This window comes from Bufo gargarizans, chromosome 8, assembly GCF_014858855.1.
Source record: "Bufo gargarizans isolate SCDJY-AF-19 chromosome 8, ASM1485885v1, whole genome shotgun sequence".
Classification (NCBI taxonomy): domain Eukaryota; kingdom Metazoa; phylum Chordata; class Amphibia; order Anura; family Bufonidae; genus Bufo; species Bufo gargarizans.
Genome location: NC_058087.1, coordinates 9,472,469 through 9,484,539, shown reverse-complemented (window position 1 = coordinate 9,484,539; position 12,071 = coordinate 9,472,469). Strand labels below are relative to the sequence as shown.

The following is a 12,071-nucleotide window of genomic DNA, read 5'->3' as shown; positions in this document are numbered from 1 at the left end:
GGATATATACAGAAAATATACCACTGGTCTGAATACCAATCTATGGCTTTGTGCACATTGTGTCAGAGCCCTATTGTATAATTATTTTGTACATTTTGTAATGGTCCCAACATAAAGTCAAAATATATCCAGAGCTCTAGTAACCCACTAAAGGCCAAAAGAGTGTTCTTCTAACTTCCATCAGGGTAGAATTCTCAGGAATACCTTAAGGCTACATTCACAGAACTTTAGGCTTTTTGTGGCCCACAAATTGCAGATGCACAAAACACGGATACCAGCCATGTGCGTTCGCACATGGCCGGCACTATATAGAGTATGCCTATTCTTGTCTATGTCTTGCGGACAAAAATAGGACATGCGCTATATTTTTTGTGGGGCCACGGAATGGAACAACGGATTTCGTCCGCATCTTTTGTGGCCCCATTGAAATGAACGGGCCCCCACCTGTACGCAAAATTGCGGAATGGATGTAGATCCATTTATACGGTTGTGTGAATGTACCCTAACTGTATAGGAAAGTGCATCAGACTGTGCTTTCCTATACAGAGGGCCATATTTATGGCAGTATACTATATATTTTTTTCCACTGGTACCATATTGGTGAAGTATACCAGTGTATGCCTATATAGTGCATACAATGGAGCTTTCCATCGGGGCTGGAACACTGTGTGAACGGAACCTTAAACTCTTCTTTCTGGTGCCTGGTCAGGAGTTTAACTTTAATTCATAATGCCCCATAGCAAAATAAGATAGAGCCCCCATCACCTATCACTTAGGCCTCATGCACACAACCATATGTATTTTGCAGTCCGCAAAAAGCGGATCCGCAAAAAATTCGGATGATGTCCGTGTGCATTCCGTATTTTGCGGAACAGAACAGCTGGACCCTAATAGAACAGTACTCTCCTTGTCCATAATGCGGACAATAATAGGACAAACGTGTGAAGCCTGTGCCGTGGACCCCAAATTGCGGTCTGCAATGCACGGGCACCGTCCATTGGGCAGGCACATGGGGATCGCAGAGCCTTTCACTTGAATAGGTCCGCGATCCTTCGGTTCCGCAAAAAGATGGAGCAATTTCTATCTTTTTGTGGTGCGGAAGCACGGAACGGAACCCCAGAAAGCACTCTGTAGTGCTTCCGTAGTGTTCCGTTCCGCACTGTTCCTCATCTTCGGATTTGTGGACCCATTAAAATGAATGGGTCCGCATCCATGATGCGGAATGGCCATGGAACAGTGCCCGTGTATTGCGGATCCACAAATACGGTCCGCAATACGGCAACGGGCAGCACACGTTCATGTGAACGATGCTTAACTTCGTTTTTTTTTTTGGGCGGACCCATTGAAATGAATGGTTCCGTATACGTCCTAAAACGGAATGGACACAGAAAGAAAATATGTTCGTGTGCATGAGCCCTTAGTGTAATAAAATGAATGCAGCAGCATAAGCAACAGTACAGAAAGTTATGTATAACAGCACCATATATCAGGAACCCACATTACAGCTAAAAGTTTCCATATCATTTAATCGCCCCGACTATTCTCTGGGCCCATACCAAGTGCAGTGGCTGCTATGGCTATAGTTATGCCCATGCCTGAGATACTACATACTGCAAGATGCATGGTAAAACATTGTACTTTCAATCATCTTTGTAATGCCTTATTATAATCCTCTGTAACCTCACAGGTCATCAGGTGATTTCATGATTTTCAATTTAAAGATGTGTCCACCTTTATCTTAGCTCTTATTTGGCTAAAGACTATAGATTTTCATATAAAACCAATTCAATACAGTATCGCAACATGCTAATTAAAACCGTGGACAGGCTGCAATTTACATCATAACCACTGGGTGGCTGCACATAGGCATCTTGTGACGCAATATCTCACATTGCTTTGATAAGCTGCTCATCTCATGGTGAACATATGTTTAGCCAAGAAGAAAGGTAAGGATGGTCAAATCTGTACCTGATTACGTTGCGCCATCTAACTTTGCAAAATTGGCAAGCTGCTGACACAATGCTGATGGGTATAGTTATTAGTAAATGACTGCGCCCTTAAAGCAGCTTTGTCATATAATAGAATCTAATTGATTAGTTGTATTGTAGCATTATATACCATCAGTGAAATGAAGCCAGACAGCACGGTGGCTCAGTGGTGAGCATAGCGTTTTGCAGAGCTGGGGTCCTGGCAGCGAATCTAACCATGAGCGGCATCTTCATGAGTTTTGTAATTTTTTCCATACACCAAAAATATACAGGTAGTCAGACTGCCATCCTATGTAATTTAGATTGCGATCCCAATTGGGGGCAGAGAGTGACGTGAATAAGGCAACCTCTGTATGGTATTGTGGAATATGGCGGTGCTATAAGAAACAGATAGGAAGTGGTCCATCATTTAGCTATCTCTAATGTATTAAGTATAAATAATAGATGCTGAGCGGAACAGGTTCTGGAGTAAATACAGAGGCTTCGGCATTCTCTGTCATTCTGTTCTCATAATACATTTGGAAAATTATTTTTTGCAAAAATATTAATGAAGACTGAATACACAAGCTATAATGAAAGAATTGTGAGTCTCTAGGTAGTCTCTCCACATAATTGCTGAATACAGAAGGTCATTGTTTTCAGATGCTATTATCATTCAGCTGCTCACGATTCAGCCTGCATCCTGGCTTTACTGCCCTCGTTTATCTCAGGTCATGCAAATTCACTGGTATCTTTGCTCTTACCTTTTTCTTTATTTTAATGGATGCAACTGCTTTTTAATCTGTGTATTCTTTGCATTATTTTTTTGACTCATAAACATGCTATACAAGTACGAGTCCTTTTTTGGGGGGTTTGAAATGTATCTGGTCACTCAAGCTGTGAGTTTGGTCTCTATAGTGCAGTACCCCATACCTGGCGGCATCTGCAACTGGTCGTTATGTATTGTGCTCTGTAGACCAGCATGACAAGGTATAGTTCCTTGCTATCACGTTTCTCCAAAGGTATAGTTGGCATCAACAGAGTCAACCACCCTGTTCCTCCCCTCTTAGTAGGAGTAGGCTGGTCTTGTTTCCTGTCAAGAGGGTACGCTTTAGCTAGGACAATGATTAGGAAGGAAGCCTGTCCAGTCGCTCCTACTCCAAGGGTCTTAGGAACTAGTATTGATACAATTCTTCTGTGAGACCATTACTCCAGAGAGACTGCAAAACCCCAAGATACAACTTTCCTAGAAGCCATAACATGTTATAGAGAGCAGAGTGCCCAGCAAACTCCAGCTTTACAGACCCTTCTGCAAGTAAGGGGCTATGTTTCAGACATCTACCACCTAGATAACGTCCAGGCCAGACCAACTCAAAGCCTGCATTACACAATGGACACCTATATTCACAAGCAGTGATGGCCAGTTTGCATTGTTCGCCCGCAAACATATGCGGGCTGCCATATTTTTTCACAAGTCCGGCGAGGCACAGGTGAGCCCTTACCTGTGCCTGTGCACGAGCCGGTCTGAAAACAAGTGCGGTCAGCGGGAGCAGGCAGTTCCGAGAACAGCCACCGGGTGCCTTCATCGGGCCTGCTCCCGGTGACCGCATTTGTTTTCAGACCGGCTCACGGCACAGGCACAGGTAAGGGCTTACCTGTGCCTCACTGGACTTGTGAAAAAAGATGGCAGCCCACATATGTTCGCGGGTGAACATAGCGAACTGGCCATCACTGTTTACAAGTATCAGCCTACAGCTGTTCGCCAGAAGTTCAAGAAGGAGTTATCAGCAGGAGTGAAGAGAGACTTTTATTCCTTTACTTCTGGCCTGAGTCTTTAAAATCATTTTTCCACTGCACCAGTCCCCAGGAAGCAACAGCCCGAGGGAGCACACTGTGACACATCTCATCAGGGCACCGACTCCTCAGGGGCTTATTGAATATAGCACACTATACTATTTGGGCATATATCATCTAACTGCTGGATAGATGATAAATGTACTGTATGATCACTAAGGACCCTACAGCTGGGACCCGTATGAAAACTAGAATGAGGGTCCCAAATACCCCATTTTTCCTTACTTCATAACAGAGAAAATGTCGAGAATTCATAATACAGATCATTCAAAGTCTATGAGAGCCAAATATGAATGGTGTGCCAGCATGCATGATCAACCTTTACTCCATTCAAGCTATTCCTCACTGCGGTGGTGCACTGAAGAGGAACCAGGGGTTTAGGACCTTAATTCTATTGATTGTAGGGGTCCCAGTGGTGAGGCCTCCTGCGATCAGACATTTATCACCAAACCTGTAACTAGAGATGAGAGAATCAATTCTAACATTTGAAAATTAATTCTAAAAGTTCTGATTCTCCAAAACCCAAATTTTGTGTGATCAAGAAGAGAGCAAGATACTTTTTTAAGACTTTTGATTCAAGTCAAATTTATTTGAACCCAAATGGAGTGCGCTGGCTGATTTTTATGAATCAAATGTTAAGAAATTGGTTCATCTCTTCTCTACCTGTTACCCTATTTGTGGTTTAGAAACCACTTTTTTTTAGACAAACCTACAAAAATGACTAGGCCACACACAATTAGAATAGTTCATATTTAGGGGTGAGCGAACCAGTGGAAGTTCGGGTTTGCAGGGTTCGGCCGAGCTTCAGGTCAAAGTTCAGGTTCAGGACCCGAACTTTACCCGAACTTGACCCCGAACCCGGACCCCATTAAAGACAATGGGGACCTGAACTTCACTTTATTATTTTCCGTTATAACATGGTTATAACGGAAATAATAGCATTCTTAAGACAGAATGCTAAATAAAATGGCCATTGAGGGGTTAAAAATAATTTTAAAAAACTCACCTCATCTTCTTGATCACGCAGCTGGTATCCTCCTATTTCTTATTTCTGCAGTACCTGCGTGGTGAGCGCGGTAACATCATTGCAGGTGCTTTGCAGGTCCTGAAGAAAGAAGAGGATCAAGTGGACGAGATGAGTTTTTTTTATTATTTTTAACCCCTCAATGGCCATTGTATTTAGCATTCTGTCTTAAGAATGCTATTATTTTCCATTATAACCATGTTATAATGAAAAATAATAAAATCACCCGAATAACGAACCAGAACTTCGGGGAAAAAGTCTGGGTTCGGGTCCGGGTACCCGAACTCTCAAAGTTCGGTACGAACCCGAACTTTGCAGTTTGGGTTTGCTCAACCCTATTCATATGCTTAATTAGTTCATATGATAAAAACAGTTAAAAAGAGGGTTTGCAAAAAATGTGACATCATTGGAGGAAGAGGGACACAGACAGGACTGGCAAATTTAGCTCTATGCACATATTTAACAAGAGATTTGACTATGCAGATAAAAGGCTAATCATGAAGTGCAGAGAAAGTCACTAGCCTAATACAATAACCTGCAAGTGGTTCTACAAAAATTTAATATAGTTCCCGTACTGCATCCCACAATCCAAGATGACGCCTACCCTGATGCACGTTTCCCCTTGCCTGTGTCCGGGGGCAGCGGCAGCAGAAATTTCAACATTATGATAGCATAACAATGAAAGGGAACATCTCTATTAAAATGGCAGGAGGCAGTTAGCAAACAAAATACCCCCATTGACAATAAGTGATGGACACATCTCACCTCTTCTCACCCCTCTCTACGTACTATAAAAAACATGTTCTCAGCTCTTCACGTCTTATAGAAATCAGTTCAATCGTTCACTTCCCATAGAGGTCATTGAACCATTAGCAGAACTTTTTATTCATCTTTTCATATGTAAATCCCTGCTGTAAACTCAGAACTGGCTTAGCCTTGGAATAGAACATAAATGTATGGGCCTAGGAACGTTCCCTTGTAGCCAACATCATTATTGAAGTCAATTTATAGGATTATGAATGCCCATAAGGATTATGAATGATAAAACATAGATCCATTTCTCCAATATCTTCTGTATTTAGGGAAAACACAATGTGCATCACCCCAAAAATAGCAATAGTGTGTAGTGAAATCAAGGTTGCAGTGAATTACAGTAGGAGATCATATGGGTTTCTGACTGTGAAAGGAAAAAAACATATGAATAAATAATGATTTCATTTGCATACTAACTGCTGTTCAAATAGAGAAAATGTTCTGACAAAATATTGTGTTGGCATGAAGCGTACTAACTTGCTTTATTACAGAAATGTTTACTTGTAAGGATTGAATGCATTACATCGGGTGTTTAGTTTGCGTTATGTTCTGGAGTGGAATCATCTGTACAATCGGTTCTATTAAGATCGCCCATATTGGCCTTGTAAGTTCTAAGGAAGTTCATAATATAACAGTTACAATTTGATGCATGCATTAGGGTGCCTCTTCTTTCTGTGTCGTCTCGAGACAGAGTAGCCCAGGATGATCAACTTTAAAAAAAACACTTGATTTTGCAATACTCTGTCAGAAAACATTTATGCTATAGGTGTCTATATGTAGACACCTAATGGATTTGATGTGAGTTGTCGCAATAGTATGCAGAGTTTATATTTTAAGAAAGTGCAGCCCATAATGAAATGCATGGAAAATTCAAGAAGAACTATCACCAAGAGAAACCATCTGGATTCAACTGATGACCACACAAAAAATAATTTTCTAAATATAACAAAGAATTATACCAAAAAAAAGAAGCCTGCCGATAGTGCGGGGTGGGAATGCGACATCAATGGCCCTGGGTATCGTGGGAACTTTCAGAAAGAGTTCATGCACCAACTGCAAAAGTGAGAGTAAGCAACTATCCTAATTGGTGTGCTCCCTAAAGAAACCCTTTTGTGGGGATTTTTCCATGACCGGTATCAATTAAACAACATCTCTTGATGATAGGTCCTCTTGAAGGGTGGATACATGTGCTCCTGGTCCATTGTCCATTGACCTCCTCCTTTCCCTCTTCCCCTCTCTCAGCCAACGTTAGAGTGAGTCATCCTTGATTGTCACATTAGATAAAATGAACTGATGGCATCACTGTGTGAAAGGTCCTGAGAGGGCTGTAGTGAATATTCTTATGTTAAACATATTCTTCTTCCATGTTAAGTCTCCAGATGATATGGTATATTACCAAATATTTATCTAGTAGTGTCTAATCAATGCTCTGATGACAGAAATGGCAAGTCTAAGTTGGCACCAAAGGTTTTAAGGAGAATTTTAGAACAGATCAATCCTATTAAAGTGTCCATCACCATTTTTTAGCTCTTATCAGGATCACGGACCCTGCTGAAACCACTTTTTTCTGGTTTCTCACAACCATTATCCACAATGAACACCGAAATATTCCACCCATAATCTCTTTCCCATTGATTTTAACTAATATTCTTAGCTCAACAAATTCCTTGTCCAATCCCCTCCAAAGTGTCTTACGTCACAATATGTTGAAGGTCTGCCAGATAAGAAAAGGGTTAATTGACATTTTGGAACTCTTTGCATTATTAAGCTCATAAATGTGAGCTGATGGCCTAATTTATTTAAATATTATTCGTTAAAGCCAGCAGAAATAATTTAATCTCCTCTTAAGATATAAAAATGGAAGATGCTAGCGGTAGTTGTATAGATTAGTCCTTCCATCTTAAATACTGTGCTATTTTTTCTTAATTACAGTCATTAATCAACATCATCTGCTCATGGTGCAGTGAGGCTATAGGTAATATAGGTAATGGACGCTACTGTAGAAGGCAAGGGCCATAGAGACAGAGCAGTTTCACTTGTGTTGGGCTTGGCGGTGGGGACTCGTAAAATGAAAAAGGTGGCGAGCGTCGCATTCTCTTTTCATGTGCACTAATAAAGTAGGTATTGCTGTGTTTAATTATAGATACTGACCTGACAGAGTATAATTTACACTTCACTCACAGCCACGAAACAAAGCATTCATTTGCATCCAAAAAAGGAGCTTCGCTGAGCATTTAATTTGCTAAATAAACTTTAAATCTGTTCAGCAGTTTCTAATGTTTTTTTTTCCACTACTTGTATTTAAGTGTTCATTTATGCCTCGTACACATTAGCGTCCGCAGTCAATATTATCATGCTTCTTCTTGGGGTTGAATGTCCATTTTTGATTATCTTATCATTTTTTTTTTCCAAAATGTTAAGCTGGGACAACAAATATATCCTCACTGAATAAAGATAGATCACCTGGTTCAAAAACATTAACATCAAATGGTGATGTCCTAAATGTGTATTTTTAGGGCATCACCAAAATTGTAAGCTGAATAAGCTCTTCATCTATCTTCTTGATAGTTATTCGAGTTTCGTTTTTCTAACATAGAGCTCCAATTGTCCTACATAGACAAAAACGAAAAAGATGTCTTTCAATAGTCACCACTAGGGGGAGCTTACAGCATATGATTGCAGTATAGTAAGCTCCTAAGCTTTGGCAGATGTGCAACCCAAACAATGGCAAAACAGATGTGTGTACATTCCCCTGCTTGAATTGTCAGAATCGCAATGGCATTATTAGAGGTGACCACATCTGCCATTCCAGTATAAGGGTCCATTGACACATCTGCAAAATGGGTCCAGATCCGTTCCGCAATTTTGCGGAGCGGGTGCGGACCCATTCATTTTCAATGGGGCCTCAAAAGATGGGGACAGCATGTGGCCAGTGTCCATTTTTTGCAGATCCGCAATTTGCGGACCACAAAACAGTTGCGGACGTGTGTGTGGACAAAATAACGATTCGAAGATTTTTTTTTTTACCTTTTTTTTAGTTCTAATGTCATCTCTATGATTAAGTGCCCTTGCGGGTTATTTATGTTGGCCAGACCTCGCGACCGGTGCTTATAAGGATTAATGAACATCGTTCTGCAATAAGGTCAGTAATACAGACATTGACAAATAAAGGAAAGTCCGCTACAGAACAGAAGGAAAGTTATAAAGCTAAATATGGAAAGATGGCTGTGGCAAAGCATTTTGGAGAGAGAGTTTATGACATACGTATGATGGTGCGTATTAGGCTACTTTCACACTAGCGTTCGATCGGATCCGTTCTGAACGGATCCGATCATAATAATGCAGACGGAGGCTCCGTTCAGATCGGATCCGTCTGCATTATTTTAGCATATAACAGCTAAGTGTGAAAATAGCCTCGGACGGATCCGTCCAGACTTTCAATGTAAAGTCAATGGGGGACGGATCCGCCTGAAGATTGAGCCATATTGTGGCATCTTCAAACGGATCCGTCCCCATTGACTTACATTGTAAGTCTGGACGGATCCGCACGCCTCCGCACGGCCAGGCGGACACCCGAACGCTGCAAGCAGCGTTCAGCTGTCCGCCTGTCCGTGCGGAGGCGAGCGGAGCGGAGGCTGAACGCCGCCAGACTGATGCAGTCTGAGCGGATCCGCTCCATTCAGACTGCATCAGGGCTGGACGGCTGCGTTCGGGTCCGCTCGTGAGCCCCTTCAAACGGAGCTCACGAGCGGACCGACGAACGCTAGTGTGAAAGTAGCCTAAGAAGAGCCATCAGATACTTGTCAGGCTATTACAGAGAGAGATTGTTACATTGAATAGCAAATACCTTGTCGGTCTTAACTGGAATGTGTCATCAGAAAATAACCTGCTGCTTAAATCACTTTTTTATGTTTGACATAATTTTAAATAATTTTTAATCATGTTTTTAATTTTAGATGTCCCTTTTTTATATTTAAGCTAAAAGCAAAAATCCAGCAGTTTTCGAACTGGCCACCATGTCTAATAATTGGGTCCGCTTTACTGCAGTTATCTGCTTATCTGTCATTCTAATCTGGCCTATGATATCACTTCTGTGTATAGATAATTGCACAAGAATAAGCAGCAGTATGGCATCTGCCACGTCTCTGGATGGATAGTCAGTAGGTGCAAGACACGATCCAAGGTACAGATGAAGTATTGATCTTTCATTGATTGATCTTTGTATAGATAAGACAGGACCCTCCATTTACAATAGGTAATTATCAAATCTTATCTATTCCTTCCTTGTACAATGACCTCTGCACAGGTCACAGAAGACGCCTAGAAAACTGTCCCATAGAAGTCAATAAGGTCCCCTCCTGACCATTGTGTCTATGGACCACGGTGCTGCCATAAAGCAATTTCTTTAGTGCTGTGTATATGCTGTTAAGAACAGCTCAGGCAAGATGGCCGCCCCCATAATCATGTTTAGAAAAATAAATAAATAAAAATCTACAATCAGAAAATAAAAAGAGATTAGAAAAAAGGAGATGTGTCACTATATGATTTTACCTGGCAGATAACATTTTTGGTGAGGTTTGCAGTTTTGGCTCGCTCGATGTAGGATCGCTGGCAGCGTGAAACATTTTGACGCACCAAAGCTTGTTAGGATTAGGCAGGAAAAATTTAAAATATAGAAAAATGTTGGAATAAAATGGTAATAAATTTTATTGGGAAATTATCTTTGATCTATACTACCTATATATGTTTTATATGTTAATTGTATCAGCTACGGGATCACGTGTATTCCACCATGAGTATAGCCCCATGTAAGGGGTTAATAGTTCTTGGCATGCTAGCTTGAGAAAGAGGTCTTGCTCCTGAAATGTTGGAGGCGATGTGCACCACACCTTGTCCATCTCTGCGGTGAGCCAGGTAGCTATGTATGTGCTGATGCTGCTATAAATGGACTAAAGGATTTTATGCAACATCTAATGGGCTGGTATGAATAGAATGTCTCATTTACTATTGTATATGGAAATATTTGATAAAGAAAATAAGTTTTACAATACAAACATCTGTTGATGTTCGTTGGATGTGATTCATGTGGAGGATCGGCGGGAGTTGAAGCAGCTGGTGGTCGGGAGGTGTGTGGACAGTATTGTATGTAAGCTCCTAAGCACCATCTAGGTTGTAATGTAGCCAGCACATTAGCTTTACAATCTAGGACTATGTGAGGGATATGGAGCTCTGTGCTAGGAAAATGGCGCTCATGAATCAGTACAGAGTCGTTGACCTTAAAAGAAGCAAAATGGTATTTAAGTGTGGACAATCAGTTTACAGGAACCCCACCCACCACCACCACCACCAACATCACCACCTTCGCCAATCCTAATTCTAGTGTCCTATTGCAGGAACATACTATTGATGACTACCAATTTTTATAGGACTGCCCTATGAAACGAGGCATTCGATAGGTGAGGTTTATGCTTACCTCACCTAGTGAAGGCAGTTCCAAATAGAAGGGGGCAGAGTTTAAATCTGTAGAAAGAGGTATGTTAAGGCAGCGGTCTTTCCTCCTGGTGGGCACCGTTCCAGTACTGCCAGTATCCCTCCCTGCCTTGGGGTCCTGGCAAACAAATTAACAATGCTTTTTCCACTTAGGTAGAGGCCTGATTAATGCCAGTCATGCTTCTTTTCCAGACCTTGGACTGTTTGTACAGACTCTGCCTTCTCTGATCATGGCCTCTCTCTGACAATCATTTTACCTGATCCCTTGATGCTTGGGTCTTGAACCTCATGGATCAGCAGTCACTTGATCAGAGACAACCCCAAGAGGTAGCTTTCTAGTGGTACCCCTTCAGAGGAGTCCAGATCCATGTACAGGTGTTAAAGTGTGAGGATCTGGAGGACCACTTAGATAATGTCATTAGGAGTAGCTCCAAGTCAAATCTGTCCAAGTGATACAGGGGATCCTCATCTGTTCTGGTATAGTGAGTCACAATCTTGACCTAAGCAGCTATGAGTGGGAAAAGCTATTCTGAAGATAAAAAGACAATAGTAGCTATTTGTAGTAAAACAGAGGGATCTCTCAATGGTGGTGGATCACACCAGAAGATGGAGATCTTTTGCTGTCACCTGGCATGCAACAGCCCAGACAGCAACCAGCAGATATCATGCAGAGATAAGATATTGGCTTCAGAAGCTATCATTTTAGAGAAAATATTTTATGGGTAACCCTGGTCTTCACAAGACACTGGGCTCATGCACTTGTACATGGACCCTGTACTTCACATAAAGTCCAGATGGGTCCATATTACAGACCGGTAGGCACTTTATCTGCTATTATATAATACTTTACAAGGGAGAATCCCTCCATAATATGGCATGCTTTGGAGCCTCCTTACAAATAGGCACAATATGAGGCAATAGCA

The 12,071-nt window shown here is 41.5% G+C and overlaps 1 protein-coding gene across 1 annotated transcript in view; it reads left to right on the top strand.

The window, feature by feature from the left end:
* LRP1B (LDL receptor related protein 1B) overlaps window positions 1-12,071 on the top strand; it is a 1,294,122-nt gene that overhangs the window by 158,087 nt on the left and 1,123,964 nt on the right. Inside the window, 1 exon segment of the mRNA XM_044303104.1 lies at window positions 4,585-4,603. Within this exon segment, the coding sequence (XP_044159039.1) occupies window positions 4,585-4,603 (19 nt within the window).